At 33.5% G+C, this 20,848-nt stretch overlaps 1 protein-coding gene across 4 annotated transcripts in view; it reads right to left on the bottom strand.

The window, feature by feature from the left end:
* The window catches only part of LOC114324994 (uncharacterized), a 197,119-nt gene continuing 176,271 nt past the window's right edge, over nt 1-20,848 (bottom strand). For 3 of the 4 annotated variants that reach the window (XM_050663500.1, XM_050663502.1, XM_050663501.1), the window contains exons 3-6: nt 19,628-19,903; nt 10,882-10,965; nt 6,578-6,894; nt 1-4,927 (exon numbers count right to left, since the gene is read on the bottom strand). In XM_050663500.1, coding sequence (XP_050519457.1) covers nt 4,747-4,927; nt 6,578-6,894; nt 10,882-10,965; nt 19,628-19,903 — 858 coding nt within the window. In that variant the 3' untranslated portion in view covers nt 1-4,746. The remainder of the gene's footprint in view (nt 4,928-6,577; nt 6,895-10,881; nt 10,966-19,627; nt 19,904-20,848) is intronic. The other variant, XM_050663503.1, reaches the window with a different exon arrangement.

Here is a 20,848-nt window from a genome sequence, read left to right as displayed (position 1 = left end):
TTTTAGAAATGGCAACCATATTTATTCAAGAATAGACCTAATACAGTTCAGCGACAAGTTTATAAAAGTGTATTACAATTTCATCCAACCATGATATAATTATCTAACTAAGGGAACTGGAGATATTTAATGCATGAGGTACACAACTGCATACAGTAACATTTTCCTAAGAAAATCATATTAGGTACTTATTTTCTTGATTAGAACTAAATTGACAATAATACAATGTAAACAATTTTAAGTATTGTATATTTTTTTCAAATTATTTTTGGATAAACAGAATAAATATTTTTTACACTATTTGTCACACAATAGTAGGTATACAATGTACTAACAGTCGAAGAAAAGTGTGAAGAAAGCATAAAGAGTGGTGTGTGTCATCAATATAGGGACGCAAATTGCAACAGTGACTCTGCATATAAAAACAAGCTTGAATGACACATGAAATATGTCATCGAAATGATCGAAATTCAGAGTATAAGCGAAAGCATAATTTAATTAGGAAGAAACATCAGTGAAACCAAATAGTTATAGATACAAGTCTTATTCTATTAAAAAGGAAGATAGAGAATCATTATCTAACTTAAATACAGGACAATCGATCGTAAACACTGAAGTGGAAAACACCGTACACCAATCCAAAAACAATAAAGCCAGTAGACCAATTACAGTGAATGGCAGGAATTACTCTCAAATGACAATACAAAAGATCTCACTGTAATTAGACTGGTTAGACACAGTTACATTAGACTGGTTATCGATCTTTATCCCTCTCCCTAAGAAACCAAATGTCAAGAAATGTAGCGATTATAGACTATTAGTTTGATGTGCCATACCGTTAAAATATTCCTTCTAAACAGGATTAAAATATAAGTAGGTATAGGAAATTATTAGTTAAAAGCAGTTTGGGTTTAGGAGATGCATTGGAACTAGAGAAGTAATATTTTGTATGAAAACACTTTTTCAACGATGATGGATAGTAAGAAAATCCGCAAGTATATGGATGGTGTTTTGCAACAACCGTCCAACCCACATTTGTTTACAAATTATCTTAGACGTGTCAAACTGTCCATCATAACGCATACTACAATAAGCATTTTTTTTTAATTTTTTTTATGCAAATTTTGATTAAATTTTTTGTTGCATGTAAGTATATTTGACAAAACAATCTAAACATTGCTGTCACTTAAATTATCTAAATCGGGTGTATGTATTTATTTACAAGCATTGTCAAATCTTCATAATCTTTTTTATTGCAAATTACATTGATGTTACTTAAATCCTTAAAGTCTTGGTTTCACTATCAAATAATTTGATCAAACAGTTTGAGCAAACTCAGGAAGTGACGTCACTTCCTGAGTTTGCATGAAACTGCACAAACAAACTGCAGTTTGTTCAAATTATAAAAATCTAGTGGTCACACTATCAATTTAGTTTGATCAGATTTTGTATTGAGAGTTGTGGTAGTAGGTACATATATCAAAACCCACAAGCATTCCAACACTTTAACGAATAATAAGCCCCAAACTCTCTCTTTATTGTAGAAGGGAGACAATAACAAACCAAAAAGAAATCAAGTCCTGATTAGGAAAAATGTAGAAAACAAACAAGAGTAACTATAGGCCACAAAAGCTGCTGTACAAAAATCAGTGTGCACGCTGAAGAAAGCAAAGCAGGGAGTGATCAATGAAACACAGCTTAAATGATGTAGTCACTACTCAATGAAGCTAGCTTGTGTAAGTGGCTCAATATTTATTAGAAAAATCTTACATACTGAAAGTAGGTAAGTTAGTATGAGTCTTCTAAAATAGCATAAGCTATGTTTTGGGTTTCAAATATGCAATAAATAACACCCTCAGCGCCAGTGTATCCTTTTAGATATACACTGTCCTCAACGCTGTGTACCGAAAAAGATACACATGGCTTGTTGTGTTCGATCTGTTGGGTGACCTAAAAGGACACACTTTCTTAAGTTTTTATATGTAGAGAATAATGCTATGGCCTGAGCCAATTTCCTGGTATAACTGGGTTTGGCCTTACGACATGAAAAGATAGGTTGTATGTAACTAGAAATTCGTATGAAAAATGTTACCATGTATGGGCCAAAACAACTTGCTCCAACTCATTATGCAGGGAAAGATTCAAGGAAAGAGAAGCATAGGGAGACGCAGAATATCGTGGCTGTGCAACCTGAGAGAATGGTACAGATGTACATCAAACGAACTTTTCAGAGCAGCCGTCTCCAAAGTCCTAATAGCTAAGATGTATTGTCAGAGAAATAGCAAATAATCGCAAAAAAGTGCAGCAAAATTGAGAGATGAGGCGGAAAGACAGTTTGGAGAAAGATGTAACCCTGAAACAATTAGAGGGATTCTTTATTTATATTCTCCTTTAAAAGTTTACATCATTTTAGCTGATATCAAAATCATACACAAAATAATTAAAGTATTATTGTTATTTAAGTATGGTATATTTGAAACCCAAAACATAGCTTATGCTATTTTAGAGGACTTACTTTTGCTAGTAACTTGCTTTCAGTATGTAATTTTTTTCTAATATTGAGTAGCGACTGTATCACAAGCTATAGTATTTTTACTACAAAAACGTTATTACGTAGGTCAAAATTTTTGACGTAAGAGAACTGTCAAAACATTAGAATGTGACTTTTCATTATTGCTATGTTTATTATAAACACGGCAATAATGAAAAGTCACATTCTAATGTTTTGACAGTTCTCTTACGTCAAAAATTTTGACCTACGTAATAACGTTTTTGTAGTAAAAATACTATAGTTTTATTGAGTAGCGAATGTATTATTTCAGAATTGAGGCTGTGAGTCACTGTAGTTGCAGTACAATAATTTTGCTTATACAAATTATCAGTAATAATATTTATTTACATCAAAATAAAAATTCCATCACATAATGATGTCTGTCTAACAGCTGATTGTCATTTGTCTTTATTGCTTAATTCTCTGACTAATACGAACACAGATATCACGTGGGTAGTTCTAACCAATAAAATCGTGGAATTCATAGCGTTTATTAACGGCTCGTGGAGAGCAGTTGGCCATCGACATTTAACTGTCAGTACACAGATTTTTATTTTTTTTGGGTAGTCAAATCTGGGGCATAAATAAGTGTATAATAATGCATAATATATTTGCTGCTGCTGCAACGTCCATCTTTCAGATACAGTTTTAAAGCAATTACTGATGGAACGTCAAAATATTTGCTAGGAAGTACAGAACGAAGTTCGGTTCGATGTTTATTTCAAGAACCCGTGCAACAACGTCGCGAACCTCTGTTGATCGCTTTGATGTTCGCGACGAAGTTCGATACGGCATTCGGAGCATGTCTGGACCCACCTTAAAATATCCATTGAAAATGGCAGCTATGTACGCCGTTGCTCCCGCTTGACAGCGCTAGTGTAGTTGGGGGTCAACACATTTTGACAGTTCTTTAAGCTTATATGGTATTTTTATTTAGACTATTGCGATTTAATAAATTATGGCAGAAAATACGGATCTTAAACTGATTTTGAGTTGAAAAGCGAATTGAGAAGAAATGCGAGAATTACTGGAAAAAAGTTATTCACATGACAGATAGGAAAAATATAAAATCTTTTGTAAATTTACTATTGAACCAAAATCTTTAAGCTCTAGCGCAACAGGTTGGGGTAAGAAATATGAAAAATGGCTATCCGTGCCTACGAGGAGGCAAATACTAACCATGTCATTATTTGTGGACTTTTCATTTCATTGGACCATCCCTTGAGCTGCTTCTCCTGAAGGACTTGTGGGATCAGTAACTACATATGCTAGAAGTTAAGTGTTCCTAGTCAATAACAAATTCAGTGATTACTTCGGACAGTTTACCATACTTAGAAATGAAAAATGAATAGTTATGTTTGAAATCTAATTCAAATTACTATTATTGCTATTATCAAGTAGATACAAACTCAGATGTTAGTCACTAGTCGTGAGTTCTGTGATTTTGTCATCTGGACAACAAAAGATATGAGATTTATTTATATAAGTAGAAATAATGATTTAATTCATAATTAAATAATCCCGAAAGCCAAAGAGTTTTTTGACAAATATATGGTTCCAGCCTTTGCTGAAAAATACCATTTATAAACAATTTAGATAATCTTAATATGTATAATGTAAAAAAAATAAAAGACAAATAAATAGTACCTATTTATGTTTTTGCAGTCGAATTCAGGGGCAATACGTAATCTGTTTCAACAAAATGTTTATTGCAGATACGTGCATTTGTTGTCGGCACATATTTATCTCTTATTACTACAATCCACTTTTTTCTCATCAGATTGTCTTTGGGAAACCTTTGTCCTGATGTTCTAGTCTAGATGAGCACAAAGGTACATGACAACACTGAGGCATCTTATTTTCTAAAATTAATTTCACAAAGCGAAATAAATGCAATCTTTCTTAGAAATATATAGATTTGCAGAGTTGACGTGACCTCCAACTACACTAGCGCCATCTACGTTGAGCTTTCCAGATTAGCTGCCATTGAAACTACTCATAATTGTACAGGATTGTACTAGGATGTCCTAGTATCTCAGTGCATTAATACCGAATAAAGTTCCCCGTTACACTAAATGCAATAGTCTGCATTCTTAATGTTGATTTATGAAACTTAAGACTAATACAATAAATAAAATAAATAAATAAATACAATAATAAATACTTATTTCTAAATTCTACAGCTTTGGTGGCATCTAGTGTTTCTTTTGAGCAACATTCTTCTTTTTCGTAGGAGGTTTCTTTGTGATGACTTTTTGGATTTTTATATTCATATTTCTTGTGCAAGGGATGAGCGTACACTGTAATTGTCTATCACCGTACCTTCCTATCCTATCTATTTGGCCAAACGCACCGGGTGCTATTCGTTTTAATAACCTGAAAAATAAGAAATGTTTATCCAAGACTATTCTATAACTGATTCATTATACTTGAGCAGTGGCGGCTCGTACCACTTTAAGAAGGTAGTGCCAGAAATCGGGCAGCCGCCGCCAAAATTTTTAGTGACGGATTCACGATATTGTCAAAAAAGGTATACTTACAACAAAAACTAAAAAAATATATGCGCGGATACTTTTATCTTATGTATCTTATGTTTATTGATCTGAGGTGGCAAGCAATTGTCCAACATTGATCAAAACAGTTCCGTAAATTAATTAATAATAAAAACCTCTTAACCTACCACCAGCATTTACTGCTGATAGTGCTTGAAGTTTGTTATTACGATTTAGTCTCTATTTACCAATTTATAAAAATAATACTATTTCATTATTCACACACATGCACAAATTTTTGTAATGTCACTTTTAAAGTTTACGATATATGAAGTTCATTCTTCTATTTTTTGGTTGCAAAGTTTTCAATGACTTTATTATTAAAATTATCAATACAATTTACAAAATGCTTTTCTGCAGATAACATACCTAAAGCACTATGTTTTAACATCGAAAACCAGCGTTCTGCTTCAGATGTTGATATAGGAATGGTAATTAAAATACTTAAAAGTTTAATAGTTTCTCCAAATGTGCCTTTTAAGCCTTCCCTCTACAATAAAACCGATAGCGAAACAGCCCCAGAAGTAGTACCTACTTAATTCGTCTCGCTAATAGAGTACCTACTTTTAATTCAGTTTTAAATCGAGTTTGTTTAAAAATTAAAATTGTCTCTATGTTTCATTAAGAAATGATTCGGAGAACTGATGCTTATAAGCAGATAACTTCTCCGACATAAATTAATTAGAAGCAAATAAATGTCCGGAGAAGGTAGACCTTTGAAAGATCTGGTACTTTGAATAATATGAACCTTAAGTCGTTGTCTAATTAGGCTCTAAAATTGACCATCTCCTTAAATATGCCTCCTCTATTTTCTGAATTTTCTTTTTCGTCGTGACCTCTTAAAGCTAACTCGAAAGCTCCACAAAACCTTATAACATTTGTAGTTTTTTTTTTAAATATTAAAAAAATATTCTTAAAAATTTAAATTTCTTAAAAACTCTAAAACATCTATTTGTAAGGTATTACTTTAGTAGTGTATAATAGTTCAGAGTAAACAATTCCTCAGATTACTGAGCAATCCATGGTTCTACACCTTGTCAAACGCTTTTCCTATGTTTATGAAGAGGGCGGAGCAATTTGGTATATCACCTACAACGCAGTACATCGAGACGCAGAAATAACTTATTTAAAGGAAGAAATTACATATCGAATAAAAAAATACAAGGACCTATTGCGGGAACACCCAAACCACCCAGTAAGGAACTTGATGCAGATGCGTACAGTGCGCAGGTTAAAACATAAAGTGACTAGTGATATATTGTGAGAAAAAAGAAAGTGTAGTGCTAATCGTGTTTTTCCCAGAGACAATAATAGTTTAATTTACTAAATTAAGAGCGGCGTATTAATGGAATGTTCGCCACATGTCAACTGCTGATAAATATTACTTAATGCTTACTTTGTAAAAAATGCAGATTGTAATAAATTGGGAAGTCAATAAAAAAATACCATTGAAAAGAGACTGAAGAATACTTACTTTACAAACCGGTTGTCTTCGAAATTGAAATTTCTTCCAACGGTTATTTTCACCAACTCGCAAGCAAATCGGTCTCTGCAGTCTTTTCTGTCTATCGCGTTAAGTGCTAGTCTTGCTAACTCGTCCATATCAATATCCTTGGGATTCTTAAAGAATAATGACTTCTTTGGCTTAGATCCAAGCTTCGGTATAATGATCATGGAAATAACAAACATAACTGCCATCCCGACAAAGCCACTAACAGCCATGAATATCGGTTCCAATAAACCTTTTTTATTCTTTTCCTCCATTTTATCTCTTTCTTTTCTAATTGTAACCTACAATATTTTGAATACATAATTAGGTAACATTATACATTCCCATTGCAGAAATAATTTACATTTCGCATGTTTAAGATAAACCACATTAAATACTTTCAAACATTTCAACATTTTTTTCAGAAATTATCGATACCTATTGGCTCCGTGCGTCTCCCCTCTACTTACAGTCACGTGACGTGACACGCTGTAAGATTTTGTCAGGACGTTTTAACATTGAGTCTTATGGGATTATTTTGTTAAACTTGAATATTTTATTTTGTAGTGATAATAACCGAATACAATTGTTAGAATTCATTAGTTATTAATTTATAATGTAATTTATAGTGCAACAAAATATTTTCTTTTTCGTTAATAAATATTTATTGACATAAACTGCGATAGTCAGGTTATGTATACAAAATCAAACTGATAATCAATATTGGAAAGTGAAGAATTTATATCACATAAAGTGCGTTTTTATTTTCTGTTTATATTAATACTTAATATCACTAGCGTGACACGGCATTTTTTTTAAATGTCTCATTGGAACATACACAAAGCGTCCTGATAAAATTTCAAAAAACCGCCACCATGAGCAGGTCGGTCGATTTTGCTTTGACACTTTGTTAACGCTCGGAGCGTATAGTGAACGCAGAAATTGAGCAGAGCAAAGCTCTATCATGCAACTAGAAGATGTAGTAAGTAAATAAGTAACTTACTAAAGTACGATAAAAAAACTAGTAATTGGTAACTATAACGCAAAAGTAGGATAACAGTTTTCTTTTCTTCTAGTTTTTGTTTTGCAATTTTCTTCCAATAATAATTGGGGATCTTAATGGTAGAATAGGCGTAAAAGTCAACAAGAAACAATAATGGAGAACGTATTATAGGCTTTTGCAGGGAGAAAGAACTTTTATCAATGAATTCGCTTTATAAATACACCCCAGAAGTTAAAAGAAGATGATATCCATTATTGACCATGTATGTATTGGTGAACAGACCTTTAAGGCAATAATATATTAAAGATGTCAGATTAAGAATATATATATAGGGAGCATAGCGAACAGTACTTGGTAGTACCCCAAACAAGTATAGGAATAGAACAAAAACTAACACACGAGAAAAAGAGACAAAACCCCAAGAAATCTCACAAATGCAGTTACACAAAAACTATGTAAACAATAGTCTATAAAAGCACATAAACCACAACTAAGACTTAAAAAGCACTTAAGGCAAAAACTTAAAGAAACACTCCTAAATGGGAGTAAGCAAATCTGCGGAATGGCTATAATCAATAAAAAAAAGCAGTGTACGAATTGGTTTACTAATGAAATAAAAGAAGGGGTCAAATCAAAAAAGTTAGCCTGGCAGAAATATCTAGGGAACCAGAGTGCAGGAAGCTATCAAAAATATAAGCAAGCAGCACAGGGAAAAAGTAAAAGACATGGCGATGGAAGCGAAAAACGAGAGCTCTGAGGAGTTTGGCAATAAAATGGACTACCGCATGGACCGCACTAACCAAAAATTATTTTCAAAACTCTAAGAAGTCTAAGAGAAGTCTAAGAAGAGGCAGTTGGTTTGGATCAAGATTCTTCACTGACCTGTTTATTCTTGTTATGGATTTACTGACAGAAAGTAAGGGAGGGGACTTCTGTGTTAATGCTCTTTGCGGATGAGATCGTATTAGTGGAGCAGAGCAAAGAAATACTGGAGAAGTTGGAGGGTTGAAGAAGAGCTATTGATTAGGGAGGATTTAAGGTTAGCAGGTCGAAAACAGAGTACCTATATGTGGTTGAGAGGAACAAGAATGGTTTGCGTCATCGAATTGCTTCAGGAAAAACTACGATTAGTTTTCCTCACATGCCTTGTCCGTTCCGAACATTGTCAATTCACATGACTATTCTGACTTTGTTTACGGCAGATCTGAATAGTTCGGCAGATGACAATCCGAATTATTGCCGAAAGTTTTGGGGCCAAATATCATATTTTGGAGGGAATCATATATTACAACAACAAAAATTGTTATTTCTTTTGCTGACCATATTAAAGTAATCTCAAAATCAAAAGTTGAGCTGGAGAAAATTTTTAGAAAAATAGAATATAAAGATAAACATTTTGAAATGAGTACTTACAGGATCACTATAATAAGAAATAAAATAGATCGTCGCAATAGAAGATATAAATTTTGCGAAAGCTAGGTAATAACTAAGAGTTTTTCTTATCCTGCCCCCTGAAATTTATGACTGCAGCCTTAAAATTTAACAATATATATATATATATATATATATATATATATATATATATATATATATATATATATATATATATATATATATATATATATAACAAGGAGAGGTTAGCGCGAGTTAATAAATATCGGCATGGCTCGCAATAAGTATGAAAAACAAAATATGCACAAGATGGAATGCAACCATAGACACGTGTTTCTGACTTATTAGTCGTAACTTATATATATATATATATATATATATATATATATATATATATATATATATATATATATATATATATATATATATATATATATATTATTGTGTTTTCAATTTATCAATCAAAGGCAAAATGAAATTTGAATTAAATTTTTTTTTAAATAACGCGGGCACATAAATTTGATACACCCTGTATATTGATCTGTAAATATTTATTAGAATTTAGTTTGGATGTAAGTGGATTTCTTTTTTAATGAGCTTTCCGATGAACCATTAAAGACTTCTGTGAATAATTAAAGTGAAAAGAACGATGTATTTAGGTTTAAAATGGAAAAAGATTGTTTATTACGGGAACTATAGAATCCACAGGTAGAGGTAATTATCATTTTCTAGAAAAATGGTTTAAAAGAAAGTTTGGAATTTTAATATCTTTGTTTCACCCCGAGTAAATGTTGTAGAGTTTCCCCGAAAGTAATTAGGATGGTCGGAATAATTTTGAAAGAATAACTGTTTGTTTATCGAATGGAAAAGAGAAATGTTTCTGATTCTTGTCAATTTGGAAGGGAAAAAGTGGTTGGAATGATTGAGTGAGTTTGAAAAAGAAGTCAGTATGTTATTGGCATCGCTGAGGAGCAGTTCGACGTTTTCGTGGATAAGTAGTTTGGCAAGTACCAGTGGTTGTTGATAGTGGAGAATAGTGCTGAAAAGTGGAACGAGAGACAGATCAAATTGAGACGAAATACCTCTTTGGTTCTGTATTATTGTGAGAAGGAGAGCAGAGAATTTTTGGAGTTTGTGTGAATCGAGTACTGGTCAAAAGAGGCTTTGGCTCGTTGGAGAATTGGTGCTGGTATGCTGATAGTTTTGAAGCTGGAGAACGGAGAGGGCTTTGATGAGTAGCCTTTAACATAGTCAACGAGGGAGAGCTGTTTTGGGTCACGAGAAGACATCAGAGTGAGTGAAGCAAAAGGTCAGTCAACTTATGTGAAAGATATTTTTATGTTCGGAAACTAAAATTTTGAGTAAAAAGCGTAGGAATTAAAATTCCAATATTTCAAAAAGTAAATAGGAAGTATAGCTAATCTTGCGAATACATAATTGGGTTTTGTTTATTTTGTTGTACCAAAGTCATCGGGAACAAACCGATAAATTGTTTTTTTAACTAGAATAAATTTAAGTGGTAAAAATTTCATTCGGACATCTGTGTCCACAGGTTTTAGATTTGATAGATTTTTAGAGTATTGATTTTGATAAATAAAAGACAATTCTGTATGTTTATTTTATATTTTTGCTTTATTTCTTTTTCCTATTTTATCCCGATTAGGATCAACTAAGGGATAATGAAACCACGAGAGAAGATAAGTATAACGTAAGATAATTTAGACATTTTTTAATATTATAAAAAGGCACCCTGAGATTTTTTATTCATTTTTTATGTATGATTTGCGACAATTAAATAATTAATCAAATAAATAATAATTAATATAAAATTAATAAGAAGCAGATCATAACAATATATATACAGCAAAATATATACTGCTTTAAAGTTACCTACCTCATGATGGTGTGAATGGTACTGATAAGGCGGAGAGTGAGTTGTTGTCCAAGCAGGTGTCCATGGCTTTTTAGTTTCGTGTACCTAAAAGTTAAAAACATCTAAGTTATTAATAATTTATTTATTTTTAAAAGAGTATTTTATAAATGCAATATAAATAAGTGCTTAATGTTTTCAGCCAGACACACCTGCTTGAAAATGATACAAGGGTAATACAAGGTTATACATATTGTGTGAAAAAAGGTGATCGAATAAAAATTTTTGAAAAATTAGAATGCAACAAAAATCTGTTTTGCAAACGGAATTATAATCATTAATAAAAATTACATATACTTAATAAGCACGTATTTGGTGGCACTACTTGCAAAATAGACAAGACACTTCAAAACAAAAAGTTCAGTAGAATAGCTCCACATTTTCTCCTGCTTATTATAAAAGGTGTGTAAATGGAGCAGTTACAAGCTATCTATTCTCCTATGTAATCACCCATCACATAACACTAGGATACCCAGCATAGAAGAAGGTGTTCAGTCTGCACTAGTGGCTAATGAAACTGAAATCATACCCAGATAGTTATCATGAAGTGGAGAGTAAAAACCTGTCTTTTATAAACTGGATCAAGCAAGTAATTTATAACTAACCCATATATCGTTCTGATCACAAGAATGCCCTCATTGAATATTTTGATGATTAAATTACTTGGCAAAAATACGGCCACAATATTTATTATTTTGAAGGGCAAGCAGTACTAAAGAAAATGAAGTCTGTACAACTTGTGAACTTGTAATAACTTAAAAATGCAGATTGTTCCTTATACAACGAACGAAACACAATAAAGTAACCTTTTTGTATGCTTGCTAGGGTATAAGCAAATGCTGCATTCCTGTTATTGGATCTCAAAAAGTCTCTTCGGTACCTCAAAAATGACTTTGGAGAAAACAAAACCGCAGAGTAAATGGAGACTATTTGACATTAACGTAGGAGTGAGACAGGAGACGCACTATTAACCATGTTGTTCAACCTAGTTTTTGAGGCGGTCATCAAAAAAACCAATGTAACCTGCCAGATAAATACCAAATCGATACAAATTACTGCATATGCAGATGATGCAGCTATTGTTTTCACCCAATTTTGAAAAAATGTGAAAATTTTGAATTATCCATGTCTGTCTGTCCGCCTGTCTGTGAACACAACTCCTCCGTTATTATACTAGGTAGAATAACAAATGAGGTGTGAAAGCTTATACTCCAAGGATGGTACTAAAGGTGAGAAATTTGACCTAGGCTGTCTCTCCGTCTGTCCGTCCGACCGAGAATATAACTCCTCCGTCATTATACCAGGTAGAATGACAAGTTAGGTGTCGAATGAAAGCTATAATCCAAGAATGATACTAAAGGTGAGAAATTTGACATAGGATGTCCGATTTTAGAAATGCGACCAGAAGTACTGTTATAAAGTCATTGGAGTAGTACAAGTGATATATCATTCGACGTGCCTTAGCAAGATGAGAACAAATGTAAAATTTTGGTTTTTATATCATTTTCGGTTACAAATTTCTAAACAGAAGTTCCATTACAGTTGCAGAAATAGTACAAGTAACACATCAATCAAAGCGTATTGAAAAGTTGAGTTTAAATCTTTAGTTCCGGTTTTGAAGTCATTTCTGTTTAACCCAAAGTTTAGTAACAATGACTCAAAATTAGTAAAATCGCATATCAATCGACGCAAAGTTACACGAAGAGTTTAAATATTGAGTTCCAGTTCTACTTTCGATTACTTTGGGTGAAAACCTAGGACTTACGAAGTCCAATTACTTGTTATTAGCAGGAGTAAGTAACTAATGGAAGTGTTCCGGGACATTGATCCCGAAGCACGAAAAAGGGGGCATCAAATAAGTGAAACAGAAACAAGGTACATGACAGTCAAAAGGACACATTAGAACTAAGAACGAAAATAATATCCAACACACATCTCTAACATTGATCGTGTGTACCTATATCTTTACATATTTGGGAACATTATATCACTCAAAAGAATTTCATAAGTAGCGAAATTAATTCACATATTACTAATGGGAATCGTACATACATACTATGCTAAAAAAAGATTGCTGATATCAAAATTATTAGACAAAAGCACTAAAATGACTATTTATAGAATATTAATTTTAATCTTCTGTAATACCTAACCTATAGGTGTGAGACCTGGGCAAAGATAAAAACCATGAAGAAGAAACTCAAGATATTCGAGAGAAAGATAAGGAGTAATGAAGGGGGTCCGGTGCAAAAAAGGACGGTACTTCGAGAATTAGAAGAAAACTAGATAGTAAACATTAAAGAATTAAATGAAGGAAAGAATATTGTACGATTTGTAAAAAGTCAGTTGTCAATGCTGGGACATATCGATAGATAAAAACAAATTGAATGAAATTATACCACTAGCAGAAGAACAACAAGGTCGGGAAAGTCAAGCACTGATGCTATATTTATAATGAGGCAAGTTCAATCATTGGAATACAACAAACCGGCATATTTATGTTTCGTGGACCTTAAGGAAGCATTTGACAGGGTCACATTAAAGGACGTTATCCATTTGTTATACTTGAGAGAGGTACCTCTAGGAATAATTAAAACGATCGAAAACATCTACCAGAACAACACAATAAAAGTAAAGGTGGAAGATGAACTAACTGACCCAATTGAAGCCGGCAATGGGATAAGACAGGGGGATTCCTTGAGTCCTTTATTGTTCAACCTGATCATGGAGGAAATAATAAAAAAGTAAAAACTAAAAAAGGATACCTAATAGGAGAAAAACAACTTAAAATAATCTGATATGCAGACAATGCAATACTAATCTCTCAAAGTGAAGATGATTTACAACGTATGCTGCACCAATTAAACAAAATGCATGGTTATAATAGCAGATCCAATAAGATGTAAATTGGAGCTGGAAGGTCAGATAATAGAACAAGTGATGGAGTTTAAATACCTAGGGATCACACTATCTAGCTACGGGAGGCTCGAAACAGATGTGGAAGATCAAGTGAATAGAGCAAACAGAGCAGCAGGTTTCCTGAATGACACAATATGGAGAAATAAAAATATCGGAAAATAAATGAAAGGCAGAATTTACAAAACAGTCATCAGACCAATAATGACATACGCGGCAGAAACACGACCCGACAAAGAGAGGAAAATAAGATTATCGAAACAGCGGAGATGAAAACCTTTCGAAAAATTGATAGTAAGACTCTATGGGACAGAGCTAGAAGTACAGATATAGGACGGAGATGCAAGGTGGATAACATTAATAACTGGGTAAGAAACAGAAGAATAGAATGGAATGACCATATAAGCCGAATGACAACAAATAGGGTAGTCAGGACAGCAAGAGATGGTTCCCCAATAGGAAGACGATCAGTGGGAAGACTACGAAAACGATGGAACGACAACTTACTGGAGGCACATTGAAAAAAAAAGACAGAGTCATGTCTATACAAAAATAAGAAGAAGAGAGAAGAAGAAGAATTTAAGATACAGAATGCTTGTAAATACATCGAATATGTGGGCTCAGTTCTGAATAGGAGGATAATAATTTATAAATGGCGATATTATGATCGCTATAAAATATAAAGGTAAGTTTCTCTTATCTTCTAAGAAATTAAAAAATATATCGAATTATCATCATCATCAATGGCGTTACAACTCTTCGTGAGTCTTTGCCGCGTTTATTATTGCCTTCCATCTTTGTCGGTCCTAACTTTCTCTAACTGCATCTTTCTATCTTTTTCTAGGCCGTCCTACAGACCTTCTCCCATCTACCCTTTCCCAGAACACATTGTTTATAAGGCGATTGTCGTTACTACGTATTACACGCCCTACCCATCTGAGTCTATTGGCCTTTATAATATATCGGGCTATATTTTCCTTTCATACAGATTATTGAATTATCGATTGTTATACATATAATCGCCCCTCCCTTTTACCTTTCACCCGGAAAATTCACTCAGAAGTTCGTTAGTAAGGAAATAGTTTTGTATAGGATCCCAAAATAGGATCTGATGCTCTTTCAAAGGGTCGAAGAGACAATCTTAGGCATTTATTCACCAAATTATACACCTTTTTAGTCAGTGGACACTACTTAAAAGCATAAAAAGCATCAGGAATCTAGAACTGATCTGATAAATGACCTGTATAATAACAGTGACATTTCTGAATCGGCTTCCCAACTTTAAGAACCTTTAGCTCTAGTTAATCTCTTCTACTTCTTCTTCTTCTTTAGCCCATTTCTATCCAACTTTGGGCATAGGCCTTCCCCATATCTTTCCATTTCCGTCTGCCCTTGGCTGCGCTTTTTCAGTTAGTTCCTGCAGCTTTTACAATATCGTCCTTTCATCGCATCTGAGGTCTTCCTCTTCCTCTTCTTCCTGTCCACGGTCTCCAGTTTTGTATTCCAGCATTCCATCTTTTATCTTCCTGTCTCGAATTGTGGCCCGCAAATCTCCATTTTAACCCTGTTATATGTTCAGTTAAATTTTTTACTTTTGTTTTCTCTCTTATCCATTTGTTTGATTTTCTGTCTTGTAGTTTTATTCCCAAGTTTATGTTGGCCTTTGTTAACGTTCATGTTTCTGAGCCATACTTCAGAACAGGAAGGATGTACTGTTCAAATACACGGGTTTTTAGGTACTGTTGTGTCTTTGTGCTTTTTAGTATCCATCTTAACTTTCCAAACGCTGGCCACGCCAATCGGATTCTTGTCTGTACTTCAATTGTTTGGTTATCTTTATTAGCTTTGATTAGCTTTGATTTACGATTTTATGTTAAACCTTCCTCGTGATACCATTGGTCCAATCGAAGAAAGAACAGAAAGAACAAAGTTTAAAGAACTGTAAATAGACATACATCCTGTATGAGTATTAATCAAGTGATTTTGTGGTCTAGAGATTTTATTTATTTACACAATCTACACAATTCCCCCTTCCATTGTCCTGCAAATATCCTTAGAAATATTACATTATGATTCTAATGTTGAAACATAAAAAAGATCCAAACCTACAAAAACTCTATAGACATATCACTGGTTTCTTATATTCTAAAAAAATGCAAGTGAATGGTCAGAACATTTAGTAACTGTCATTAATATTTCGCTCTCATCAGATCGTTCTGATATAGCGTTATTTATGGATATTAAGGGAGCCTACGACAAAGTATATCTAGAAATTTTACATCAACAAATGTTAAGAATTCGATTTAGCTGTGAATTTTCTAGACAAATAATAAAATTATACCGTAATCGAATATTTAACCTTAAAATAAGTGAGCAAACTTTATATGCAAGAACTACAAATCTGAGAATACCCAAGAGTAATTCAGAACTGAGCCCACATATTCGATGTATTTACAAGCATTCTGTATCTTAAATTCTTCTTCTTCTCTCTTCTTCTTATTTTTGTATAAACGAAATGGAGGATGTGATCTCTAGGCACGACTTATTTAATGTGCACAAAAAAGTAAAAGAAAATACCTATGTATTAAAAAAACGAGTTCCCTTTGTACTAGTTGACAATATCAACAAAATTATTGTAAATGAGAACGAAATAAGAAGAAAATAGTCACTGCATAGATATCAAAGTTGTCTGAAGAGGGCAGAAATAATATTACCGAATTTTACCAAAATTGTTCTGAGGGCCCAGAAATTATGAAATCAGAAGTAGGAACCGCCAAAAAAATGCTAAAATTAGGAAAGCTTGTGGATTAGATGATACACCAGCTTCAAAAATAGGTTGATTGAACCTTACTTACCGTAGTACAAATGTGCACATAAAAAAAGTTACAGCTCTTTGAAGTTACAAAATGAAAATCGATTTTTTTCATATATCGAAAACTCTTAGAGATTTTTTATTGAAAATGGACATGTGGCATTCTTATGGGAGGATCATCTTAAATAAAAATTGAAAAAAACAACAGTGAAATTTGTACACCCCGTAAAAATTTTATCGAGATGCGGCTTCTTTTTTAATATGTTTACATAAAAAATTTATGGGAGCTTCGTTCCTTTAAACCCCCCAAATGTTTGTGTATGTTCCAATTAAACTTTTATTGCGGTACCATTTAATAAACACAGTGTTTTTAAAACTTTTTTGCCTCTTAGTTACATATTTTCTCATATTATAAAAATGTAAATTATAAATTTTTCATATTATTACCAGGTCTCTATAATCGTACTTCCATATACATACATACAAATATGTGGTGGATTTGACAAATATTCAAAATATCTTGATAAAAACTGGCTTTTCGAGAAAGTACTAAGAGGCAAAAAAGTTTTAAAAACATTATGTTTAACAGTTTAAGTAGTAGTACAATTAAGAATAATTTAATAGGAACATACACAAAAGTTTGGGGGGAGCGTTTAAGGGAACAAAACCCACATAAAATTTATTTTTATGGGGTGCACAAATTTCACTATAATTCCTTTTCTTCACGATGCTCCTACCGTAAGAATGCCACATGTACATTTTCAGTAAAAAATATTTAATAGTTTTCGATATATTGAAAAAAAATTATTTTAATTTTGTAACTTCAAAGGGCTGTAACTTTTTTTATGTGCACATTTGTACTAAGGAAAGTAAGGTTCAATCAACCTATTTTTGAAGCCAGAATCTGTGGTATAATTTTTGACCAATCCTTTTGGCACACCCTGTATAACACTGAAGTGATTCCCACAGACTTGCTCAAGAACATCTTTGTCGCAATACTTAAAAACACAATGCTAGAAGACAGAAGATGCTCAGAATATCAATTAAATAGCTTAATGAGCCACACTATTAAGATTTTTCTAAGAATACTCCACAACAGGATTAGAAGAAAATGCTAAGATCTCGAATATACCCAATTTGGTTTTAGAAACGCTATGGGAACTAGGGAGGCATTTTTTGATTAAATTGGAGGATTTTTGCGTTAAATCTCTCATTAGAAGATGCCGTAAAGGCATTCGATAAAGTACATAAATATATTAATAGATGACAAAGATTTTCGTGTCATTAAAAATCTGTACTGGAATCAAACTGCTGTCGTAAAAATTGGAGATAAATACCCCGACGAAATCCCCATCCAACGAGGAGTTAGACAAAGTTGCATTTTGTCCCCAACATTGTTCAATGTTTAGTCGAATCAGTTATTTAAAAAGGCACTTGAGAGGTAGCCATATAAAATATAAATCAACGGGGATTACTTCATGTAATTAGGTACGCGAAGGATACAGTAGTTGTGTCAGAAAATATTGAAGGTCTCAAAATTCTGCTTAATCATATTCACGAAGTAGAAGAGGAAATGGGCATTAAAATAAATTCAAGCAAACCGAATTTTTCGTCTTTGAAAAAGAGTCCAAGTTGGAGAAGTTAATAAAATTACATATTTGGGAACTACAGTAAGTTGTTTTTCTGTTTTGTGGACTTGGAAAAAGCATTTGATCGGGCGCCATGTAACAATATTTGGGAAATATTAAACCGTAGAAATGTGAAACCGAAGTTAATCCAAGCAATAAAGAATAAATGTACACGCAATAATGTAAGAACGAACAATCGCTCATCTATAGAATTCTACACAAGGACAGGTGTAAGACAAAGTGGTCTTCTGAGTCCTTTGTTATTCATCACTCTAATGATTCTAACGGACGAAATCGCAAAAGAATGCAGGGGTAAGGTAAACATAACTAGGGTTGGGGTGTATAAACTTCAACAAGTTTACATGTCAGAGTTGATATATGCCGATGGCCTGGTAATTGTGGCAAAATCAGAAAAAGACTTGCAAGTGAATGTGAATGTTTGGAGTGAAGCTTTTAAGTTTGGGATGAAAATAAATCTTGAAAAAACAGAAGCTTTAGTAATATCGAAAACTCAAGAAAATATAAATGTAAAGCTGAATAATGAAACTATTACACAAGTAGAGGACTTCAAGTATATAGGATCAACAATGAATGGACAAGGAAATATAGCACCAGAAATAAACAGCAGGGTAATGAGTGCAACAAAATTATACTATCCACTAAATAAAAGTTTTATTAGGAAGAAAGAAGTAAGCCTGAAAACAAAAATGAAAGAATTTCCAACTGAATACGAGCCGGTGCTACTCTACGGTAGTGAAACGTGGACAGTGAACGACAACATCCGTAGTAAAATTCAAGCATGCGAAATGCGATATTTACGTGCGGTATCCGGGGTGACCAGACATGATCGTATAAGAAATGAAGACATACGTGAAAGGTGCGGTATTGGAAGGACCTTAGACAGACTTGAAACGAAACAGTTATCGTGGTTCGGACATATGGCGAGAATGAGTGAAGGTAGAACTGTAAAGAGGGTATGGAAAGCGGTATCCGACAACAAATGACGAAGAGGCAGGCCAGCAAGAACGTATACGAAAAAACAGATTTCTTTTTTAAAAACATTAGTGAATACATTCACCAACTAGAGGACAATTATTTCATGTGGCAGAAGATCGAGAAGACATCGCAATGGTGATCTTCAATGTCGGATAATTATGATATGGCATATGAAGAAGAAGGATAGGTACTCATATATAAAAAATGTGATAAAGGTCAGTGCGCAGTCTAAAAGGCAGTATCCGTTAATTGTGCTCTATATTCTCTTAAAATACTTAAACTCACAGAATTAGTTTAGTAATACATAACTCTAAAATTAAGATGGAGAATATATTAAATAAAGTACAACAATACTTACAGAAGTGGAACCAGAAATATGATCAATAAAACTCTTGATTGGGTAATAGTAATAGTAATATCCATCTTCATTTTTAGAGTCTTCCGCAGGTAAGTGATCTACATGATTAACTTCATCGTGATGAGGTGGATATGCATCGTTGCCGTCCAGTTCGTGCACTGCTGCATGTATATAACTATTTTCTCCAGTATCCAACTTCAATGTTTCACCCTTTGCTATTGCATTCTCGTAGAGAGCTGCTAGTTCCCCTTTGGTTAATCCCAAAGTTGGCACTACCTGTAAAAATAGTTAAAACTTTTAGCCTTAAACGGTTTGTTTATTCAAATATTTTAAACCTACATATGAAAGAATAATGAAATTTCACGTAATGAAGATGAACATGAATAAAACTTGATGTTTGACTCTATTTTGTTTTTTTAATTGCCGACAACCGGCATGCAGAACTGCTTCTTCTTCTTCTTCTTCTTCTTCTTCTTCTTCTACTTCTTCTTCTTCTTCTTCTTCTTCTTCTTCTTCTTCTTCTTCTTTTGGCAGCATAACCCTGGATGGGTCTTTGCCGGTCTGGCTATGTCCTTTTATGCAGATCTCTCTTGTGCCCTTCTCCTCCATTGTCTTATATTCATAGTTTTCAGGTCATTCTCCACGTCACCCAACTATGTTGTTCTGGGCCTTCCTTTTTTTTTCGTCTTTCTATCGGCTTCCAAGTTAATATTTTTTTTTGGTGTTTTTGCATCTTCTCTGTTGTTGGGACATGTTCCATCCATGACAGTCTTCGACTTTTCACAAATCTTACAATACCGTACCCTTCATTCAATTCATTAACCTCATCGTTTCTCTTGATTCTCCATTTGCTGTCTTCCTCTTGCACCGGGCCATATACTTTCCTCAGTATCTTTCTCCCGAAGTCCCAAATCTTTCTCTCCCATCTCTTTCTCCCAGTTGTCTCATTTTTTTTTGTCATTACCCAGGTTTTTTCAGGTATGAAAATGAATACACAAGCATACAACAAATATTCTCTCTGGGGTGCCCAAAGGAAACGTCCTAAGACCAATCATCATCATCAGCCCATAGTCGTCCACTGCTGAACATAGGCCTCCTCGAAAAACTTCCATTCAGATCTATCCTGCGCTGCTGCAATCCAGTTGGTACAAATCCTCTTTATGTCGTCAGTCTATCTTGTGGGTGGTCTTCCCGGATTTCGTCTATCCGCTCTCGGTCTCC

This window comes from Diabrotica virgifera, chromosome 10 (assembly GCF_917563875.1).
Source record: "Diabrotica virgifera virgifera chromosome 10, PGI_DIABVI_V3a".
Lineage (NCBI taxonomy): Eukaryota > Metazoa > Arthropoda > Insecta > Coleoptera > Chrysomelidae > Diabrotica > Diabrotica virgifera.
The sequence above is the reverse complement of the archived record's forward strand: the minus strand, read 5'-3'. Positions and strand labels throughout refer to the sequence as shown.